This window comes from Tenebrio molitor, chromosome 5, assembly GCF_963966145.1.
Source record: "Tenebrio molitor chromosome 5, icTenMoli1.1, whole genome shotgun sequence".
NCBI classification, from domain to species: Eukaryota; Metazoa; Arthropoda; class Insecta; order Coleoptera; family Tenebrionidae; genus Tenebrio; species Tenebrio molitor.
In genome coordinates, this window is record NC_091050.1 from 1,816,151 (window position 1) to 1,839,209 (window position 23,059).

Below are 23,059 nucleotides of genomic sequence, written 5' to 3' on the forward strand. Positions count from 1 at the left end.
TTTGCTATATTGCGTATTGATTATTATTTTTAGTGAAACGCCCGTTTTGTGACGCTCTCATCAGCGGAAACATTTTCATAATGCGTTTTTAATGAAATAAACGGACAGGTCGTGGTTTTCACATTCGCAAAGAAGTCGACTGCAGGTTTTATTTTTATTTTGTGTAATATTTTGTTGTTTCTTATCATTTTTTGCTGTTGGACGTGGACGTGTCAAACTCAGATTTTTATCGCTTTTCTTTCTAAAATTGCATGCTCGTCAAGATAATAGTGAGAATGCAACTGATAATTTGAAGTGGTTTAAATAATAATCTTTATTCGTAATTAAGTAATCTACAAAAATAAATTAAGATGGAGCTTTGAGAGAAAAATCCGTTCAGCAGCGCGAAGCTTTGTAGATCTTGAGAACGTCTCCGATGGGGGCCCTGCACATAGGGCACCGGCCGTGTCCCACGCCCATCCACTGCTCCCTGGCGCACTCGTAGCACATGCACATGTGTCCACAAGGGTACAGCGCCGCGTCAGTTTCGCGATCACAACACACAACACAATCCGACTCGTCACAACCTTCGTCCGTTTGCAGCACACTCGTCGCGACGCTCTTCACTTCCGAAACCGTCGGTTTGCGCAGCTCTGGCAGCAAGCAACTGCTCACTTCGACACCGTCGACGGCGCCCACGTCGAGCACCGCCCACATCCGTACGAAGCGGTCGACCGGCACCACCTTGAGGAGGGTGCGCTCGTTGCGCCAGATCTTCATCTCGCCCTGACTCGTCAGCACGAAGGTGATCCTGTCGTGCTGTTTGAACGTCCAGCTGGGGTCGCCCACCGCCACCCAGTACTCGGGCCGCGTCGAGAAGGCGTCCAGGGCGTCGGGGAGGTCTTGAGGCAGCGACGAGGGGTCGCAGGAAGTCAGTCCCAGGACCAGACCACCGCGGCTGCGGTGGTTCACGTCCAGGATCTTGACGACGAGGTGCTCGTCGACCTGCAGAGGTCTGGCGGTGAAGATGTAGCTCGTGTTGAGTCTCTTGTCGAGTTTGTGAGCGGTGTTGCGGACCAGTTTGACGTTTCTGCCGCGAGTTTGGTGCAGCGGCATCGGCGCGGGGGTGAGTCGAAGGTGGCGAGAGTTGACCAATTCCACCGTGGTGGAGGGGTTGCGGATGTGGACGAAAGCCCAGACGGGACCCTCCACTCTGATGTTGTCGATTTTGCCTTTGTCGTCATCGTCCAGTTCAAAGTGGACCTTCCCTCTCTTGGTCACGTAGAAGGACATCACTTTGTCCTTGATGCAGTGATGCTTGACTAAGCTGCACAGTTTGATGGTGGAACGGGTGGGTCGGTAGTTCTGGGTGGGACTCTGCGTGGTGAAACCCACGTCGATGACGTTTTTGCTCTTGTCGCAAATCTCCGTCAGCTTGATCGAGAACTTCTGGCAAGGCCTGAGCGGCTGCGAGGTGAACACCAGGCCGGTGTGGGTGGCGGCGAAGCGTCTGGCGGTGGTATAATTATTTGTAACGGCGACGTCGTCCCCGTGGGTCCGGTGAAAGCGGATGGTGTTATCCATGTCGGCGGCATCTTGAATCGAGAACGTTAGGGAGCTTTGGGAGAAGTTCGAGGCTTACCTGCGTGTTAACAGCAACGATTTAAACGAAACAATCTATGTATGTGTTATTTGTGTCGGTTGATAAGATAAGTGATTATCACGGATGTAGGTGAGCGCCTGTTGCTATTACGTCTTTACTGGCACTTCCGAAACGGCCTAATTAATAATTTTGGGTTTTCAATAATGAGTTTGTGCGGAAGCAGATCTGGATTTCTTCCTGGTTTCGCGTCGTTTTGACGGCGATAGGGGGAACTAACTGGAACGAAAGAGACTGCCCGATAAGAAAAAATGGGACATGTTTTTTTTTATTGTATTTTTTAGAATCTTTTGTCTAGAAAGTGTTCTTTATCTGTGTAGAAAAAATGATAAGAATACGATCGAAAGTAATTTCTTTTTTAAGTTTAGCAGTAAGTCATAAAATAACTGTTCAATTTTTGTTAAGATGATCTGGATGTGGCCTAGTTGCGAAATTTTTATCGAGTTTGTGAAGAAATTTGTTTTCGATATACGAAGTACTCGTATGTACATTGGAAACGGAGAGAGTAGTAATATTTATTTTATAGTGTATGCGGCACGCGTGAAAGTTTAACGAAGAAGGAAAACTAATGACGAAGGGGGTTATTAAAAAGCGGAAGTGAGAAATGTGTAAAACAGAAACGAACAAATTACTTGAGAAGAGAAAGAATAGAAAGAGTATAAGAAGTTACAAAAATCAATGGAAATTAGTAACAGTATAGATAACGAGCAAATGAGGACTGGAAGAGAACGAGGAATGAGGGAGGGAATATATTTTATAAAGCCACGAGTGATAGGTGGCGAAAAGTAGACGAAATAAAAAAGAAATGAAATGGAAAAAGGACTACTGGCAAATTAAGACTTAAATAAAAGAAATGGTGAGAGGTAGTAATGGAAATAAGATCAGGATGATAGTATTGAAAGAAAAGAAAAATGAGAGAACGAAAAGAGAGATTTACAATGTAAACTACAAAAACAAAACAAAAAAACTGGAGTAGTATATCAGATCTGGAAACTGCAAAAAGTGGTGTTCAGTTGAAAAGTTCATCGAGTTGGCTTTGACTTTATTTTTTAAAAGACAACAACATCGTAAATTAAATTGGTTAGACAAAGATCAAAGCCAATTTGATGAATGAATATCAGGATTATTGTATTAAAAATAAACCGGATAAATAAGATCAGTTATAAGAAAAAATAAGAGATAATATAGTAGAGAAAGCGGCGACAAACATTAAATAAAAAATATTCTGAGAAAAAATGAATGGGGCAGGAAGGAAAGATTTTTTTAAGGAAGGAAAGACGAAGGGGAGCTGAGGGGTTGGAAAAGAAAACAAGAAACAATAGACAAGGGATTTGAAAAAATTAAATATACCCACAAAGTAATTATTGAATAGTGAGTGAGTGAATTGTGATATAACAAGGGACAGAATATGTTGTGGAGTCTCTAAAAAACGAAACAGTGGGAACGCACGAGAAGTAATGAAAGAACAGCGAAAAAAAAATTCATGTAAAGAATGGAAGTGAAAATAAAACAAATAGCGATCAGGATTGTTGTATTGGAAATAAGGTGAATAACGTCAAGGTGTAAATGAACAGCGTAGAGATCAGAAATAAAGGAATAAATGTGATGACAGGAAAGAATTAAGAAATTAATATATTGCCGCAACCCATTATACACATTGCAACAATATCTTGATTTCAAATTTTGAAAATAATTATAACTGAATCCACGATGGCTCTTAGTCCTGTCTCTTTGACGTTAAAGCTAAAAATCTTTGTCAGTTCGAAAAATTTGTTTTTACAATAACGACGAAAAGACTGACATGCTCCCCATTTATGGAGTGTGGAAAGAATTATGTCACTGCTGCGGATGTTTACACACTTCGAACGCCTTTTGCGTTGTTAATTTATTTCTGGAATTTTGATTAAATACAGGTTATCTGCCAATCGGTCATTTCTCACAAATCTATCCAACTTACTTTGATTTCTAATTTAAAAGAAATAACACATTTGATTTAGTAATTACTGTCATTGGTATTGTTGGTTGCGGCAAAATAAAAATTCAGAAGTAGGTACCCCTGTCGTGAATAACACTGTATATACATATAATTATAAAAAGAGAGTAGAATGCAAAAAAAGACAAGAACAAGAAATGAGAGAAAGATAAAAAATGCAACAGCGAAAAATTTAAGGAGGTGATAAATGATAAGAGGTAATAAATATCGCATTTTTGTCTCGACAACATCCGTTGATCGTTTGCTATAGCAACATTTGCCGCAACAAGTGATCATATATGTACAGTCGATGGACAAATAAAACTGGGACAAAAATGACAATCACATAAGTCAAAATTTACAAATTTGCATCGTTTAATTACGGCTTTATCACAAATAGGTTAACTTTGGAATGACATATTGTATATACACTGACAAATATATTGGACAATTCAATGGTCTGATTTACACAGATTAAATTTTAAGTGTCCCAGTTTTATTTGTCCACCGACCGTACATAAATAATGTAAAATAAAACGATTTTTTTATGTTTTTGAATCGCAAAATTATCTCGTCGCATTACACTCCGTACAATTTCCTGTTTGAATAACTCGAGCACTGTTTGTTGCCTTGCACAAGTTTGACGAGAAAATCTGTCAGCTGACAAAACCGCGAACTCGTCAAATTTCTAGGTTTTCGTGGAAAACAGAACGTTTTGAGATGGAGAACGGATCTTGTGCAATTACAGACGATAAAAACAGGAAATACCATTTTTTAAATTGGGAAGGAAGACGAGAAAACGTTGGAGAATTTGAAAAAAAACAAACAAAAACGAAACAGGAGAAGAAATATTGGACGTTAAAATGGAGATTGATTGAGTAAAAAATTAAATGAAAGAGCAAACATTTCAAGATGAAGAAACACGGTTAAAAGAATAGCAGACACTGGAAAAAATAATTTTTTGTTCGACGAGCCCCTTAAAGGCTCCAAATCGCTTAAAACCTTTAAAATTAGCTTGACGTTTCGTTTTGACAACTTGTGACATTTATCAAAATCCGTTCACATAGGAGAAAATTCTCAAATTCTGACAGTGTCGAACAAAAACTTAATTTTTGAAAAGAATAAAAATAAGAATTATCTGATACGAATACGACGCATATATGAAAAAAATATCATCAGAGTAACATCAGGATTATTGTATTAATGTTAAGATAAGTTGTCGGCAAGACAACGATAATGTACGGGAGAAGGGGAAGGGACAAACATAAGATAATTAGAGGTAATCCCGGAAAACAATGAGCAGGCAAAAAGATGTTGGCGAATTGCAGAAAAAAAAAACAAGTAATATGAGAAGGAAAACTCAGGATTACAAAGGACCAAAGGAGGTGGAAGGGTTTGTTGACGAAAAAACAATAACGAATATAACTCAACTACCTACAGATTGTCACATAAATTTTCGTACATAGTTGCTATTTTTATCCACAATCATTTTGAATCATCCAATACATTTGAAAACGATGAACAAGCTACTCAAGAATATGGTATTAGAGAAGAAGAATGATTTCTTAAATTTAACGAAAAGACCCGAAAAAAGAGACAGCATTTGAAGAAGTGTAGTTGGAATAACAGCAGAAAAAGCAATAATGAATGTCAAAATAAAAAATAAAAGTGAAAAGACAAATCGATAACTGATCCTTGAGTCGAAAAGACGAATGAGCTCTTCTTGTGTCAGTTATAAATACATATGTATTTGTTACAAATAAACTATTAGTTGTAAAAATGTTGTTAAAAAAAGCATGTTCGTTGATAGTTATTTATATTAGAGTACGGGAGGTGTATTTTCCAGCGCGACAACTAAGTTTCAGGCTCGAGGCGAAGCCGAGTGCTTGATTAGTTGGAGCGCTGGAAAATGCCTACCGTACGACATTTGTATTAGACTTTTCGACTGACCAAATGTTTTATTTTGCACTTTTGCAGATTTTTATGAAATAACATGTGTCAAACTTTGTGACATACACGAGCTGCCAACCCGATAGGTTGTATTTTCCCTGCTATATTAGCCATTTATTAGTCAGTAAAAAATAATTTTATAAAGAAAATTAACCGTGTGTGCTACCGATTTTGTAACTATCCTGATATTTACAACATCCGTCAGTAAAACGCAGCTACCTTAACCTAAATTGAAAGGTAATGATGTTTTTACCAGTCGGGGAAGCCGTAAAGATTATTTTCTCAATAAAAATAATACTTAACACATTCATTTAAATCTAAAACACTCCAAATCCAAATTTAGTCGTCTAAATAGGTCATTTTTTTTTGTTGATGTGGAAGTGTAATTACCGAAGAAGCAATTCTAAGACGCTAGGTTAAAATTGTTATTTCTCCTCTAAATTGCATTCAAAATTTAATTAATTCATGATTGAAATTACAAACAGCAACTTGTACTAAATAAAATGTTAGTTGAGTTAAAATATTGGTTGCATAAAAAACTTGATAATAATTGTAATTCTTCGTAATCGCGTGAGAGATTTTGGTACTATCGAAGAAAAGTTAAAGCAAGACAATTATCAAATCAAGACCTGTAAGGAGCAGGTGTTTTTTAATATTTTTTGAGAGACTGCCAATTCACATTGTGTGAAAATGATTGATTTGAAAATAATTCTAACAAATCCACGTGCACGAAAAAAGTTTAACGCTCGCGTTACGTCCTCGCTCTACCATGAAATATTTTTGCACATTGCCAAACACAATCTTCTTCCGGGAAGTACATAAAAAAGATAAGTAAAACTGCGAGCGTGGCTTAAATTTGAGCTTGTTGTTCAGCCGAAAGTATCAAATGCAACATAACCAGTCATCCAAACTTGACAAGAAACTGAGAGAATACTGGGTCGGCTGTGGGGACCACCGTCATCTTGTGTCAGTATTGTCAAACGTCCTTGACAGCGTATCCACAACATGAAAGAAGTGGATTAAACGTGACCGCCATTTTGTAAAAACACTGGCGAAATAAAAACGCGAATGTTTTTGTGTCGTAGACGTCGTTCAAGGCTCCACGTTATCGCTTCCGCCCGTCTGCGCACAAAACCAACACCTGACTCATCACCGCATCGTATTTTGGCAGAAATAGAGTGGAAAACGCGCCAAAATTTCGTAAGACTTTTCGAAAATAGACCCAGAGTAGTTCGCGCTACTGCCACCACCGGGCGCTGCGGGCGCAACTGTGATAAGATAGTGTGACGGTCGATCACAACACATCGACAAGCTGCAGAAAGCGATGGTGAAAGCGACCCAGCGATGGGACAAGTAAGCTAGTTCTGTTGGAAATGTGCTTTTGTTGAGGTTTGTCTGTACAGTCTTCGTCGAAACCTGTAACTTTCCACAAGAGCCACGGCGACGACGTCGTCGTGGAGAACGGCGGCCTGGCCGCGGCGCGACTCGATAACACCCCGTACTGGTCCAGCGGGCTGCTCTTCAGCGCGCTCCCCGTCAAGGTCGACCAGAAAATCTACGTCAAGCTGGTGGTGGTGTCCAAGGCGTGTCACGACGTCATCAGCGTGGGGTTCACCTCGCGGGACCCGGCCTCTTGCGGCAGCGCCGAGATCGAGGACGCCGCCACCTCGTGGACGTGCGCGTTGTCCAAGCACTATTGCACGGAGAACGCCGTCATCTGCTTCTACCTGACTACCGCCGGCCGCGTTCGCTACGGCAAGGTGGACGGCGTCGAGCGCGAAGCTCTGGACAAGAGAGTCGCGATGGGCGGGCCGGTGTGGGCAGTTTTCCACATCTGGAGCGAGCCCACCACCGTGCGGGTGCTGAGCGCCAACGAGGCGATGCGCACCAAGGATTTGCGTGGCGAAGAGGTGGTGTACGGGGTGGACTGTCTGGAGACTTGCGGGCCCCCGGTCGTGAAGGACGCCAGCGTCGCGACGTGCGGACAAGACGAGAACGACGGGATGTGCGCGATATGCTTCGTCAACGGCTTGGAGGTCGTTTTCGTGCCGTGCGGACACATGTGTGCGTGCTCCAAGTGCACTCGGATGGTGCAAAATGGGGATAATCTCTGTCCGATATGCAGGGTGCGCATAGGAAGTGTGGTTCGCGTCTACAGATGAGCTTTTCCAAGCAATATTTCAATAGTTTATGACTGTGATATCTGGAGTGGAAATAAAATCGTTCATGGAGTGTAGCCACTTATTATCGCTATGTTATATTCCGATCGGCCGCACAGGGTGACACGGCATTCAGGCCGGATCAATTTATTATTCGATACTGCCAGTTAAAAAAAGTCGCAAAGGAGGGCAACGGTGTGCAGAATCTCTCTACCGTTGGATTCAGAAAAATAATCTCTTTCAAAATGGGTATAAAAAATATACCATGCTTTAAAAAAAAACAGTTGATTATCATCTGTTACTTTTTGAAAAAAAAAAGGGAAGGGAACTAATAGTTAGGCATTCCAAAAAAAAAAGTAGAGCGGTGCAGGAATATTTACATGTGCAAAAATTCCAAAGCAAACTAAATGACAAACATTTTGTTCCACACTGTATATATTAACTGCCAACCACACGAAACAGAAAGTACTGGAAAGCAACTATGCCAATCATACTTTTTATTTATTAGACGATTAATACAGGGTTATTATAAATGTTTATTACATCATAGTTGGCTGTGAAATTTGTCACCTACAATATAACTTTACAAAAAAAATCCCACTTTCTTAACCTTACTTTCTCCTTTTCCCTTTCTTCGGATTTTTTACTTTGAAACATTCCCCCACAACACGCAACCACCGCTACTTCACGGGGCACGTTCCTTTTGCAGAACGTCGGCGCACGCCGTGGGCGTGGGCAACATCTACGACCGCGTCCTCTCCGAGCTGGTGAACAAGATGAAAGAAATGAAGATGGACAAGACGGAGCTGGGCTGCTTGAGAGCCATCATCCTCTACAACCCCGGTATTAGACGCAACCGCCTCTCCCCCACCCCCATCTGATCGCAGTTGGCTTTTTGTTGCAGACGTGCGCGGCATCAAGTCCGTGCAGGAAGTGGAGATGCTGCGTGAGAAAATTTACGGCGTGCTGGAAGAGTACACCAGGACCACCCACCCGAACGAGCCCGGCAGGTTCGCCAAACTGCTTCTGCGCCTCCCGGCCCTCAGGTCCATCGGGTTGAAATGTTCCGAACACCTCTTTTTCTTCAAGCTGATCGGTGATGTTCCAATAGACACGTTCCTGATGGAGATGCTGGAGTCTCCGGCGGACGCTTAGAGCGGGGGCGGGGTCACTGTCGGGCATATTCGTCTTTCCCACTTTATATATATTTTTTTTAATGTTTAAACCTTTTTACGAATCTGTGATTTTATCTATTAAATGGAATATCTCTTAAAATTGGAAGAGGGTATTATTAGACGTATATCGTGGTACGGGAAGACTTTTACGTACTTGTGTATGAATTTTTTTTTGGTCTTTTTGATTATTCTTTATGTCGTTGTACAATAGGAGAATTTTAGTGGAAATAATTTGTAGCATATTTATTTTTATTTATGTTTAACGAATCCTTTTAGCTTGAAAGTGAAAATTTCTCGCAGCTGCCGTCGAGTTTCGTCGGAATTGAGAGCAAACTTTAGAATAGATCTCACTCTTGTACGCTTCGGTTATTCAATTAGTCAAGACGAGGCCTAATTTTGTTTGTCGATCGTTTTAAGCCAATCAAAGATGTACGCAGGGAGTCATTTTTTAATCAACATAACCTATCCGTAGACTAGAACAACGTAGAAATGGATGTATTTCAGAATCATTACGAGACCCATCATATCACTCCATTTGTTACACCCTATATATATATTATATCAATAAATATTATTTTAATTCTGTCGACTTATTTTTTGATTGTTACGGACGAAAATGCGAGTGCCTGTGGGCTTTGCGGCGATCATTTCGCATCCTAGAGTCACTGCTTGCGCACGATTTTTCGGTGTCTTTCAGTATTACCGATCGATTTTTCCTTCGGGCAGCTTTCTTGTAAATAGTTGTGTTAATTAACATTCCAGTGTACTAAAAGAAAAGCGCCGTCACTTAACTTTCTGGCCTACAATAATTGTTAGAAATCTCTATGGTCGTTTAACTGTGTGTACATATAAAAACTGTCTGTTCAAGTTTCGATATTTTAATTGTTAATTATAATTTATAGTTTATAGTATCTAATACATTAAACTTTTATAAAAGATATGTCACTTATGTAACAATAAATTTTTCTTTTCCACGGTCGCCTCTTTGGTTGCACCTCACACCGAACCGTTCCCCACGACTTTTATCGAACGTAACAGGATGGTGCGCGTAACATTGCTCATCGACGTAAGCTACGACGACTGTCCGAAGCGTTCAGTCGTAAAAATTTTTACTACCACCGCGTCAAGGTAAGTCTCGAGGTGCTTGATTTTGTTCTTCGCTGACGGAAGAGACTGCAAACCACTAGAAGAAACAATATGTTCCTGTCAAATGCTTTGTGGATGCAGTCGGTCTTTTTTTTTTACTAAAAAATTTCCTAAACAACACCTTTGGAGGATTCCGGTTCGCGCATCCAAACACTCGACTAACAAAATAAACTTTTATTCGTTGTTAGTACATAACAATAAGAAAAACTTGCACAAATAAAACCTTTCGATCACGCCGAATTGATCAAATTCAATATCGTCGAGATGACTCTCTCCCCTCTGTCGAGATGCCAGATGTTCAAGAGCGGATCCTTGATCTTCTCCTCGAGCAAGACGAACAGCTCGTTCCTCAGCATCTTAATCATCTCGGCGATCTGCAACGGCACCCTTGAACCTCGCGCCGTCTCCACCTCACCTCACTCACCTTGTGTTCCTCGACCTGGAACATGATCCAGCCGTGCTCCAGCGAGATGAACGTGCAACCGTTCCGAACGTTAATGTCCAGGTCGAAACCCGAGAACAGCACCAGGGAGAGAATAGGAATCATGGTGCAATCCCTGAAGTACACTTTGCTGGTCTTGACCTTCTCCTGGTAGACCAGGTAGGGGCTGGTGAAGCGCCCGACCGGGTAGTTCACCGACGACGGGTGCATAAAAACCGTCTCTTTGGCCGTTTGAAACTTGAGATCTTTGGCGCTGCTCTCTTTGGGGATGGCGCCGCCGGCCGTCTTCACGTACGACTTGGGGGGCGTCAGGATTTTTATCACGTTGGGGTAGAGGGCCGCGCACAGGATCGCCGACAGCACGTTCAGTTGTTCTCCTTTGCGGTTAAACTGAAATACAAAATCCTCTAACCTCATCGTCACCCTAACTATGAAACCATTCTACCTCCGTCCCTGTAACCTTGAGCACGTTGTCATCCCCGCACCTTCTCCTCCCGTCCAGGTTCACGGGCACGAACCCGATATCGACCAGCAACTCCAAAAACTGATGCTTGATGTCGGCGATCGTGAGCAGCGTCTTCTGCGAGAGGAAGTTCTCGTTGGCGAAATTTCGCCCCGCCAGACTGCTCTTCTTGAACACCGCCAACCACTTCTTGTACGCCATCAGCGTGGTGATGTGGTCGCTGTAGCCCGCCGCGAACTTCCTCTTCTTCTCGTTGGCCTCGTCCCTCTTCCTGAAGGGCGACACGAACGGGCTCTTGTGGCTGAGGCACGCCGCCATCGTCAGCGCCGAGTCCACGCACGAGAAGATGGCCCCGTACAGGAGCAGCTTCCCTATCCGCACGTCCACCGGCAGCGCGGCCAGGTGGTGTCCGAGCGGCGTCAGCTCGTTGGCCTCGTCGAGGGCGCCGGCCTGGCGCAGCCGCTCAATCGCCATCTCCACGTGCTCCTTCTTCGGGGGCTCGATCAGACTGCCGATCACGTCGGCCACGTCTCGCTCCTCGAAGTTCTGCAGGAGCTTGATGTTGAGGACGAGCTGGTCCAGCGGGATGCGGTGCATCTCGGGGACGGGCTGCGGCAGCATCTGATGCTGGTACCTGTTGGTCGTGTAGAGGTGGAAGCAGACGCCCGCCATGACGCGGCCCGCACGCCCCTTGCGCTGGAGGGCGTTGGCCCGCGTCGTCCACACCACCTCGAGGCTCTCCATGTTGCGGTTGGGGTCGAAGTGCTTCTCTCGCATCCGGCCGGAGTCGATCACGAAGACGCAGTCGTCGATGGTGACGGAGGTTTCGGCGATGTTCGTCGAGAGGATTATCTTCCTCGCGCCCTTTGGTTTCCTAAAACGACAAACAGTCCTTGTAAATACGGGTTTTTTGAAATCGCGGAACAACTGTAATTCAAAAATTACGCGGAGAAGTGTTTAGAATCGTCACAAAAATAAATTCGTGCAGTAACACCTCGTAAAATAAAACAATATGGCGTCTTCCAACACAAAATTCACGAAACTGTTTCCAGAGCGCAAAGTACTGGAGAAGTCGTACCTTCGCTTAATTCAACATTTGCCCTCTCAAAATAACGGAAACTACTATTTGACAGCGCCATTTACGCGTTTTTACCACAATTTTTCTGGAAAATTCGCACACGACACTGATACAGTTATTAGGTCGTTTATTTGTTGAGTCTCGCTTGTTTTGTTTCCTTGGTTACGAGCAAAATACCTTCTTGATTTTTTAAAATGAACTGTCAAATTTTAAATGTCAAACATAAAATGCGATTTTCGATTCAATTTCATTTTATCTCATCTTTCCAATATATTCATTACTTTACGGTCTTTAGGTTAATTATAAATCATCGCATCACGAAATGTTACTTATTTCCCGGCGCATCCACCATTTTGCATTGCTTAAATCTCAGATACAAGAACCTGTTTTCCTTACGTGAAAATCATGGCTTGCTCCTCGCTCGTGAGCGACGAATGCAGCGGCAGCACCAGATATTTCCTGTTCCTCTCGCCGAACTCCTTGTGCACCGCCAACTGCTCGTACAAAGACGTGATCTCTGCTATCCCCGGCAGAAAGACCAAAATGGTCCCGCTCTTGGGGTAGTCGTGGTCCCCGCTCACGATCCACATCAGCACCGCCTCGATCAGCTCGTTGTTGATCGCCTCCGGATCCATCAAGAAGATGTTCTTGCACGTCTGGATGCTGCACTCCTTGTACCGACACAACAACTGCGCGAACTTGAGATTCTCGTCCTTGAGCCGGTCGTTCGGGGCCGCAACGCTCGCCACACTGAACAAATTCATCTCGTTCTCGACGAAGTCGGAGTCGTTGATTCGGCGACTGCACTCCGAGCCGTCCTCCAGGACGTAGCCGGTCTTCTCGAAGATCGACTCGAGGAAGTGCTGCTCGACGGGGAAGGTCCGGCCGGGGATGGTCAGCACGGGGACCTCGCCGAAGTAGTCGGAGAAGAGTTGGGCGTTCATGGTGGCGCTCATCATGATCACCTTCAGGTCGGGGCGCAGCGGGAGGATCTCCCTCAGGATGAGGAGCAGGAAGTCGCTCTGTTCGCTGCGCTCGTGCACTTCGTCCACGATGATGTGGGTCACCTGGGACGACAACAGTGAGGATTAGTTCCGCCGAGGACGGCCGCGATTTGTTCGCACCTGCGGCAGAGTCGGCTCGCTTTCCAGCCTTCTGAGCAGAATCCCGGTGGTGCAGAAAGTGAGGCGCGTGGAAGCTGACACCTTGGATTCGAGCCGGATCTGGTACCCCACGGTCTGACCGACCCTCGCCACCCTTTCTGCCGCCACCCGCTCGGCCACGCTGATGGCGGAGATACGGCGAGGCTGAGTGCACACGATCTCCACGTGTCTGGAGTCGTTCTCGTAGTTGACCAACCAATCGTCCAGCAAATACTGAGGTACTTGGGTGCTCTTGCCGCACCCGGTTTCGCCGCTGATGACCACAACTTGCGACTGCTGCACCGTGTTCAAAATGTCATTCATGAGGCCCCAAGCTGGAAGTTTCCGCCGGTACTGGAGCATCTCGAGGTACTTCTGCTCCTTCACCACCGACTTGAATTTTTTCGCGATTTTCGCGTCGGTCTCGCGGATTTCCTCCGGCGTCAGCACCTTCTGGTTGTCCCGGTTCGTGATTCCTTTGATGTAGTGACTAGGTCTTTTCGGTCGTGGAGCGTTCAGTCTTCCGTCGTCAAACAGTTTCTGACTAGGACCGATGAAGCTCATATCAGACTTCAGGTGACTGACCATTTCTTCTTCATTTAATAAAAGTTCCGTTACTGTATATATTGAAGGTATGCCGTCTTCGGCCAACAATTTAGCTTCACTGTAGAGTCTCTTGCAGATGTGTAAATTCATCAGAGGTGGTAATACTGCGTTGGTTTTTAACAATATCAGAGGGGGCTCGTAGGGGTACTTGGTATTGTACGGAAAACGAATCTCCAACTCGAAATCGAAGTTGGTCAAATGGGAATTGGGGTCCTTCACTTGGACCTCTCTTTCGTGCGAGAATCGGCACTTGTCGCCCCATTTGCAAGCCCCGCTCAGGAAATTCCGGCACTTTTCTTTTTTCTTGACGTTCGTGTTGATCTTCTGTGCCGGTTTCGCTTGTTTATTGTGAAATATTTTAATTAAATAATCCAACTTCAAATTGAGAATCCACACTGTATTCTGGACTTTCTCGTGAAAACTCTTCTCGTAAATCGACTCCAACGAACTCTTCTCATCGCTTCTCGCCTCCAAGAGCTCCTTGTCGGTCAGGTCACAGCAGGCCGCTTTAAAATCACCTAAACTGAAGTATTTGTTGTATAAAACATAAAGAGCATCTTCGACGTTGTCCTCGCAATATTTTAGCGCTTCAGTACAATGATTTGGATGGAACCCATAACTGTAAATTTTATTTTTTACCGCAACGAACACGGAGCGCAACACCCCACCTTTCCAGTCGCATTAACGCGAAGTGCTTCAGCCGGTCCTCCTCATGCGTTTCCTGGTCCAGTTTGGCGAAATTGACGGCCCCCTTGATGATCAAATTCCCGTGACCCAACCAGTACTTCTTACCCAGGTTCGCCTTGACGTCCTCGTACGCGGACGCCTCCTTCAATTTAAAATCCTGAAAGCAAAATATTCATAACCTCACTTTTTTCAACTTTCGCAACAGACATCGCCGTGGATGTACGTGAGGGTGTCCATCACTTGCTCCTGGATTTCCTCGTTCAGGTGAAGGAACTGGAGCTGCTCCTTGACCATCGCCTTCTTCGGAGAAGGGGCTGCATTGCTGCAAGTTGTGCAATTGTGACCAAATTCGAGGTTAGAAATGGGGGCGCTTCACCTAATCTTTACGTTGGGAACCTCGTGGAGAAAGAAGTCGGACTTGTTGATGGCCTCTGCGCCGGACATCGCGTCGAAAATCTTGTAAAAAGTATTATTTAATTAAAATATTCCAACAATACGGGAACAGGTTGGCAACAGTCCTGCCACCGTCACAAAGTAACAGAACTAGCAAAGAACCAGAATTTATCAAAGAGTGTTAAAGAAAAACTAATGATGCAAAGTAAATGTGTTTGTCACTGATTTTTTTGTTGAAAGGTTGAAAGGAATTGTGTGTTTGGTCAAACTTTGGTAAATAATAAACAGCTGACTATAATATTTTGCGCTTATGCAACCAGGAATACAACGCATTGTTAATAGGATTTCATTATTGTGCTACAATTTTCTATTTAAAGACCGTTTACAGAGACATTAATGTTTGAATACATAACTTTGTTACATATTCAGAACTAATCATTTGCATTTCAACAGACTCTAATTCTTACCCTACGAATATTACAATTTTTAAACCATAACTAACACCATAAGTATTTTTTTTGTTTAGATGCGTTTCTTTAATCCCACATTAATCCCACTGGCTGACGTCAGAACAGCCGCAGCCTCGAGTACTAGATCGTGGTGCGGTTCTGCCGCTTTCAATTCAAAATGTCGAACCACTGTCGAAACGACACTTTTCAATTCCAACATCGCAAACTTTTGACCTAGAAAGTCGAGCAATGTTACAAAATTCATTGACGTTGTTGTAACACACCGATGCAGTTCCTCGACCCCGCACTGAAGGGTATGTAGGCGTAGGGTAGAGACCCGTCATATCTCTCAAATCTGTTCGGATCGAATCTTTCGGGCTCCGGGAAATATTCCGGATTTCTGTGCAAAGAATAAATGAAGAGTACAAGGTTCACGCCTTTGGGAATGACGCAGTTGTCAAATTCCATGTCCGCTCTTGTGATTCTTCCAATAACTGGAACTGGAGGATACAAACGAAAGGTTTCTTTGATTACTAGTTCCAGATATTTCATGCTTTGGAGCTCTTGGTACGTGACTAGCGGATCTTTGTCCTCTCCAAAGAGATCTTTTTGCTCTTGCAAAACCTTTTCCTGCAAAACGACAAAAAAACGGTGATCACCTGAAAACATTTTTTTTTCTTGTACTCACTTGTATTTCAGGATGTTGTGCAAGGCAGAATAAAGTGAAACAAATACCGGAAGAAGTGGTGTCGTGGCCCTTAAAATAAATTCAATTTGTATTACAGAAAAAAATCTGAATAATTTGATTACCGCGAACAGGAAAGTATCCACTTCTTGACGAATTTCTTCGTCGCTGAGAAAACAACCGTCTTGTTTACGAATATTCAACAGCAAATCTAAAAACGCCATTTTTTTCTTCGTTTGGTAATAATCTTTGTCTTCCATTGTTTCCTTTCGACGGGTGATAACATCGGAAGTAAAACCATGAAGAAGCTTGAGCAAACTTTTTTGCAGATAGTAATCTCTGGTTAATACAAAACTCCAATCGTTCAACTTTAATACTGACAAACATCTGTCGGTGACGATTCGACACATTTCTTTCACACTTCTCACGTATTCAGAGTTTTCGCCGTTCAGGGCATTTATTTTTGTTCCCATCGCAGTTTCTGTGAACTCGTCGATATTTCATTTACTCCTCGAATCAAAGACTTACCGGAGATGACGTCCAACGTGCAGAGGCTCACCAAAGGCTGCAGATCCACACTAGCCGACTGACATTTTCCCAATTTATCTACAAAAATCTTTCCCACCGATTCAAAAACCGGAACGAACTGTTTGAGTATTTCGAAATGGAAAGCCGGTGTCAACATCTTTCTGCTGCGTTTCCACGAATCACCTGAAAAATGTACTTGAAAGAACTGCAATTTGCTGTTCGTTTAATACTTTCGCTGGTCAACAGGCCAGAGCCAAGCCAGGGCTTTAAAAATTCATAATTGTCGGATTTTTTAAACTCGCCAGGGTGCTTCAAGACATATTCGATTAGTTTGTAATCGCACGTTAACAAAACAGAAAACAGAGGCCCCACGTTTAATTTCAATGTTGTTCCATGGTCTTTGAGGAATTTTTTGGAGGTACTAATAAGGGCTGAAAGAATGACAGTAAAAGAAAGAATTATTGAAGGGTACGTACCTACTTGTTGTTGATCTTATTTTGAGTACGTGGCCAAACAGGAAGTGTCCCGGTGGTTCGGTGAACTTATTCAGAAGTTGCCGTTTTCGATTTTGCCTGAAGAAGTACCAACAGATTGATACAATCGTTGCAACGTATACGATATAGTGCATTGTAATATATGTAGCGCTGCTAAATGGCAAGTGCAGTTTAAAACAATTTTCTACGTCATTTAATTGCTACTTTTACATCCACGTGGCAAATCATATGCACAAATACATTACGGACAAATTGATATAGAAGTTAAGGCTGTGCAATTGATTGAAACACTTATAAAAGGAATAATAGGTACAACGCATTCATCTTTTACTTTTTATCAAACAAATGTGAATGACAGGGGGTTGGTACTTCGCTTCTGCATTTGCATTTGTGAATTGTCATTGCTGCGTTAATAAGCCAATTTCAGTTGAACTTTGGAGTTGTCAGATAAAAAAACTTGTAACAATATCCCTCTGATTTGTGTCCACCTCATTGGGGAAACAATCTGAACTTTAGAAGCACCAAACTGTAAACAATATGTAGGTACCTTGAAACAGGCAATTAATAATGAAAAAAAACTCGAATATAACATTTACATTTTTTTTTAACTTTTTCTGCACTTTTGCAATATGTATTGTTTTTTCTATTAAGAAGTTGCAATTTATGTGCTAATTCTCAAATTAGCACTTCAGTACTGGGTTGCACACTAAACAGAGCAGATAAGAAATCTTTGTAGCTCGAAGATAAATATAAAACAACAAAAAATTATTTGAAAGATTGTATAGTTAAATATGTCAGAATAACAGGATGAGGTCTTAGCCGCCAAGACATTATTATTTGATATTTGTTATAAATAAAGGGAATAAAGAACGTAACGGTCCGCGCGCGTGTACCTAACGCTCCACCCTCCAGTTATTCTGGTACTACCCTCGCGTCACACACGAACGTTCCGTTCGTCAGGGGTTGCCCCGCTGACGCGTTCTTAAGAACAGTGATAACATGTTTCTAAAAATAACTCTATTTGGTATAAGGAGTACAGCCAAAGCATTAAAATAACAAAATAAATCTTTTCCACGAGTGGCGCCGACACGGCCATTCTGACATTACGCCCGTCCTCGGGCATCCTTATGGAAAGGTAACTGTAACTACAGCAAATTGTATCTATTAGACACGTTCGGCCTTTCCTGACAATCTAACATTTCTCGACTAAACACAACGCGCGGTGGCATGACTCATCTGGCGTTAAAGCAGGATCGACAATACTCAATAAGCAGGCTCATCTGGACCTGGTTCAGGATCAACGTAATAAACAGTTATTGGTACACATAACTCATCTGGGGCTAACCCAGGATTGACTCAATATTCATCTGAACCGCGTCCAGGATCGACTCAACATTCATCTGGACCGCGTCCAGGATCGACTCAACATTCATCTGGACCGCGTCCAGGATCGACTCAATATTCATCTGACCTCAGCCAGGATCGACACAATATTCATCTGGACCACAGCCAGGATCGACACAATATTCATCTGACCGCAGCCAGGATCGACACAATATTCATCTGACCTCAGCCAGGATCGACACAATATTCATCTGACCTCAGCCAGGATCGACACAATATTCATCTGGACCACAGCCAGGATCGACACAATATTCATCTGACCGCAGCCAGGATCGACACAATATTCATCTGACCTCAGCCAGGATCGACACAATATTCATCTGACCTCAGCCAGGATCGACACAATATTCATCTGACCTCAGCCAGGATCGACACAATATTCATCTGACCGCAGCCAGGATCGACACAATATTCATCTGGACCACAGCCAGGATCGACACAATATTCATCTGACCGCAGCCAGGATCGACACAATATTCATCTGACCTCAGCCAGGATCGACACAATATTCATCTGACCTCAGCCAGGATCGACACAATACTGCTCAAAAAAAACAAAAAAAGGCTTTTACCTGATGTTCATTTATCATTAGTTCCCGCCGACACGGCTAGCAAGAGCGAAACTTTTCCTTGGCCCTCAGGAACACGAATATGGTGATCGTGTGCTTCCATAACGAGCATTTTCTAAAACCTTGACAATTTTGAACAGTCCACGAAACTTAAGGTCAAACTTAAAAATCATCCGTTCATTGGATAAAAGATAAAATCACCTACGCGAAAAGGCTTAAGTATAGTGGCCTTTCTTACATTCTTCCGAAGGGCGTCACTGTGGGACGCTTTGCTGCAATGCGACGAATTTCTGATACAGGGAAGTTATCCTCTCTTCTTCTGCAAGTCTAACGAACGGATAGGTGTGCCAAATAAAATTTCAGGGGTACTGAAACCTATCACTCGATGTGTAGTAGTATTCAACGATAATTGTACTTTTCACCTAAGTTATCTTGCTAATTTTGTTCGCTTTCGATTTCCATAGCGGTCAAAGTCGCTTTTAGGGTTTCGTTTTGACGTTTAACCTGACCATTGGACCGGTTTGCACAGTGTGCGATGAAGTGCAGATGAATTTCAGAATTAGAACAAAAAATGTTAAGTTCACTCTTGTGAAGCAGTTGCCTTGATCGCTAATGATACGATATGGGGCGCCGAATAGATAAACAAATTCATATCTTTAAGGTCACTTTTGCGTGTTAATTTTATAATAGCTGTTACAATCGAACACATCAATTTGTCAGAATTCTCCAAAAATTAAACAAAGACCTTCTTAATTCTACTTCATCTCTCTCGGAAATCAGTAGACGTTACTAGATCTTGATCTTAGGTCAAAACAAGAGTGTTTAAAAATTAATTAAATCTCATTTATACATCCCCTTTCTTAATTCTCGTAAAATAATATTTCGACTATTTTTAACTTTTATGGAAAACGGAAAGGGCTGCTCCAGATCCGCCGGCAAGCGTGACTAACGAAATTATAACCGTCGTCTTCCACAAACTTTAATAATTGTTACATTTTTCAACATCTATAAAAATTTGCCGAAAATATCGATTTGAACTGTATGCCAGTGTCGAGAAACTTTGAGGATAGGAAGCATTTGCATTTGAGTTTTTCCCGTGTGATTTTTCGAAAATTTGCAAATCAGGCATTTATCAACAAATTTGCGAACTGTTCGCGACATTTTGAGAAACCAGTACAGGACATACAATTTATCCAAATTTTTATTTATTTTTTTTTTTAACTAGGTGTTTCAAATTAGTGTGTATCTACATGTGATTTATTATCGACCAAGTCCCTGCTTGGGGAACAACCGGTAAAAAGCGTGTGCGATGGCCGCGTTGAATTCTTCGAAAAGAGTATTGGCCCTAAACATACGTCTTAGTTAAATCTGGGTCAAGTTCATTCGCTTTAAGGGCGGCGATTATTTTTAAAACCTCATCACCTCGTTGTTGTGCTAACTAGTCCGCCTGTAAATCAACGATTTGAATGTTTGTATGGTTGTTTTTTTTTAAGGGCGCCGTGTTAAGTGGTGGATTTCGAGAAAAGAAGACGGCATATTTCATGTGTTTTTCTTCGCCATAACGAATATCAAAATCAAAAGCTTGCAGAAAAGTCTACCAGCCCTGTGCTCGAGGAGTTAGGTCATACCTACTTTGTACGTGCTGCTTTGAAAGAATTGCAGTTTATAATCGGTCACTACCGTCAAGCGTCCTCCGACCAGGAAGTGTCGAAAATGTTTCACGGCATTTACGACGGTTCAGCCACCACGGAAAAATTTCGAATAAATTGACTGAACGAAGTAGGAGCTAAAACCAAGAAATTGACAGAGTTGGATGGGCGTTTTCTAACAATTTCGCGCTCAGTTGTAGCTAGTCAGTATGGTCTCCGATAAACGAATTTATCACTCTTTTAAACGGATTTCAACTTTCAAGAGTACCGGTTACCCTTCCTGACGGTACAACAATAACAAAATTATCTTGATGTTTACTTATGTAAGATTCATTTAAAATAGCAATTGTAAGATTCATCAAAATACCAACAAAAGCCGGAAACAATTCCATCGTAAATGAGGAGAGGTACTCTCTTAAGTTAACATGTCATTGATTCTAAACTAAAGCCAGATGCTAGATTCCTTCACATCCCTCACGCCCCGTGACATAAACAAAACGAGACAAAAAGGCGAGGTAATTAATACAAGGTCACGCGGCTGGGTCGTCTTGGGTCTCCACTTTGACGGCTCCAATCAATTCCAGAAAACACTTCAGAGTTTCAATAAATTTTGACTCTCGAGATAACAATTAAACCGGTGGAATTTAGTTAAACGTTAATGTTGTGTGCTATTAAATCTCTGCCAGTTACAATGTCCACGGAAGACATGAAATCATCAGGTACCACATAGAACGAATTTTTCAATAAATATGTCTTAAATTTCAACCACGGTTAAAATTTGGCTATCACAAAAAGAAGAGCCATCACGACCAATCCCTATCAGTGAGGTCATGTTGTTAAACTGCTTGCCATTCAAATAACGTGAAATATTGTCTTTCATTAAAGAGCAATTTGAACCCATGTTAAAAAGAAAAAGGAAAGGTCTCACCAGATTTAAGTTTTCTCCAAATATGTATCGATTGTTTTTCGCAAACGTTCACGTGCCTCTCCACCACTTGCTCCCGTTTCGACTTTGAGGGACAATTTGTAACAGGTAGGCGTTTAGGCACCAGCACGCTTTTTCCTCGCAGACCGTTGTGCAAATTCGTCCACAAAAATGGCATTTCTCAGGGAGGTGGACCCGTTTTTCGTTGTTGGGCTTGTTGGAAGACGGCGACAAAGCTCGACGCTTCAATTCGGTGTGATGACCGGAAGGAAATAGCGTCGCGCCTTTACCGAGTCTCCATTGCAACAGTGTACAGATACTTTTGGTGTCTGCTCTGGACGAACCTTCACCTGAGAATCCTTTACGCACGGACTTGTCACTTTCCGCGTTACTCGCAGTATTGTCCACACGCCACTTTGACGGGGGCAAATCCCACTTCTGATGTCAGAATAACAGGATGAGGTCTTAGCCGCCAAGACATTATTATTTGATATTTGTTATAAATAAAGGGAATAAAGAACGTAACGGTCCGCGCGCGTGTACCTAACGCTCCACCCTCCAGTTATTCTGGTACTACCCTCGCGTCACACACGAACGTTCCGTTCGTCAGGGGTTGCCCCGCTGACGCGTTCTTAAGAACAGTGATAACATGTTTCTAAAAATAACTCTATTTGGTATAAGGAGTACAGCCAAAGCATTAAAATAACAAAATAAATCTTTTCCACGAGTGGCGCCGACAAATATAAAACTAAAAACACAAAAGTTATGCATTTCTGTGAGAAAGCACACTCGTTCAAAATGATACCTACCTAAATAGTTTTTATACAGCAACAGATAAAAGCAGCACTCCAAAAAATTTGACAACGTTTGTATTTATCTAAATGCAAGTTTTACATGGCTGTTCCCAAAACTAAACAAAAAATCTCTGACAAAAATGAACGAAGGTGTAAGAAAAAACAAAATTAATTTTATGCAACAAAGATATTAACAAAGTTAATTTGAAAACTGATTGAACACACAACACGGTGTACCTACTCTTCGGGTTAAAAATCAATATAATGTTATTGTTCTACTTCTTATTATTATCATCTCTTTATATTAGGTATCAAAAAACAGAAAATTTTGTTTTTCAAATATACAGGGTGATTCACGAGGAATAATGAATAGAAAATGCAACCCGCAATTCATCAGGAGAAAAACCCGGACATTTACCGCTTCGATGTCCGGCTTTTTGTTGCAATGTATTGTGGGTTGCATTTTCTATTCATTATTCCTCGTAAATCACCCTGTATGTAGAGAAGAGAAAACCTTACCTATTCATGTCGAATTTTCGACCTTCGAGACTTGCAACAAGCCGTAACATTATTATTTATCTATTAATAGATGCAATTTTTTAATTGTTGTTGTTTTACGATAACTGCGATTTTGACCTTCCCCTTCGCTCGTGTATTTGCAAATTATGTTTTAATGTCATTTACATTTATTCTTAATATTAGAAATGTATG

The 23,059-nt window shown here is 42.3% G+C and overlaps 5 protein-coding genes across 9 annotated transcripts in view; 2 read left to right on the forward strand and 3 right to left on the reverse strand.

Annotated features, from left to right (window-relative positions):
* The window catches only part of usp (ultraspiracle), a 36,123-nt gene extending 26,252 nt beyond the window's left edge, over positions 1-9,871 (forward strand). For both annotated transcript variants that reach the window (XM_069047081.1, XM_069047080.1), the window contains exons 5-6: positions 8,430-8,563; positions 8,625-9,871. In XM_069047081.1, coding sequence (XP_068903182.1) covers positions 8,430-8,563; positions 8,625-8,875 — 385 coding nt within the window. In that variant the 3' untranslated portion in view covers positions 8,876-9,871. The remainder of the gene's footprint in view (positions 1-8,429; positions 8,564-8,624) is intronic.
* Positions 296-3,436, reverse strand: LOC138130547 (protein neuralized-like). Its single transcript, XM_069047084.1, has 2 exons — positions 1,622-3,436; positions 296-1,574 (listed from the first exon to the last, which is right to left on the reverse strand). The coding sequence occupies exon 2, from the start codon at positions 1,561-1,563 to the stop codon at positions 376-378; it is 1,188 nt and encodes a 395-aa protein (XP_068903185.1). The 5' UTR covers positions 1,564-1,574; positions 1,622-3,436; the 3' UTR covers positions 296-375.
* On the forward strand, positions 4,131-7,797 carry LOC138130548 (protein neuralized-like). Its single transcript, XM_069047085.1, has 2 exons — positions 4,131-6,914; positions 6,965-7,797. The coding sequence occupies exons 1-2, from the start codon at positions 6,906-6,908 to the stop codon at positions 7,721-7,723; spliced, it is 768 nt and encodes a 255-aa protein (XP_068903186.1). The 5' UTR covers positions 4,131-6,905; the 3' UTR covers positions 7,724-7,797.
* A 329-nt stretch (positions 9,872-10,200) lies between the features above and the next one.
* Positions 10,201-15,093, reverse strand: LOC138130537 (putative ATP-dependent RNA helicase DHX57). The gene is made up of 8 exons (XM_069047065.1): positions 14,836-15,093; positions 14,667-14,781; positions 14,441-14,616; positions 13,149-14,391; positions 12,421-13,091; positions 10,929-11,820; positions 10,466-10,873; positions 10,201-10,415 (listed from the first exon to the last, which is right to left on the reverse strand). The coding sequence occupies exons 1-8, from the start codon at positions 14,901-14,903 to the stop codon at positions 10,272-10,274; spliced, it is 3,717 nt and encodes a 1,238-aa protein (XP_068903166.1). The 5' UTR covers positions 14,904-15,093; the 3' UTR covers positions 10,201-10,271.
* Positions 15,094-15,145: 52 nt separating this feature from the next.
* On the reverse strand, positions 15,146-17,287 carry LOC138130541 (cytochrome P450 4d2-like). Of its 4 annotated transcripts, none has more exons than XM_069047074.1 (7): positions 16,991-17,287; positions 16,745-16,935; positions 16,515-16,697; positions 16,112-16,467; positions 15,990-16,058; positions 15,586-15,931; positions 15,146-15,535 (listed from the first exon to the last, which is right to left on the reverse strand). In XM_069047074.1, the coding sequence occupies exons 1-7, from the start codon at positions 17,140-17,142 to the stop codon at positions 15,375-15,377; spliced, it is 1,458 nt and encodes a 485-aa protein (XP_068903175.1). In that variant the 5' UTR covers positions 17,143-17,287; the 3' UTR covers positions 15,146-15,374. The 4 variants fall into 4 exon arrangements, with proteins under 4 accessions (XP_068903175.1, XP_068903174.1, XP_068903176.1 ...); XM_069047073.1 differs by having other exon boundaries at positions 16,745-16,945; positions 16,995-17,283; XM_069047075.1 differs by having other exon boundaries at positions 16,745-16,945; positions 16,991-17,124.
* Positions 17,288-23,059: the final 5,772 nt, after the last annotated feature.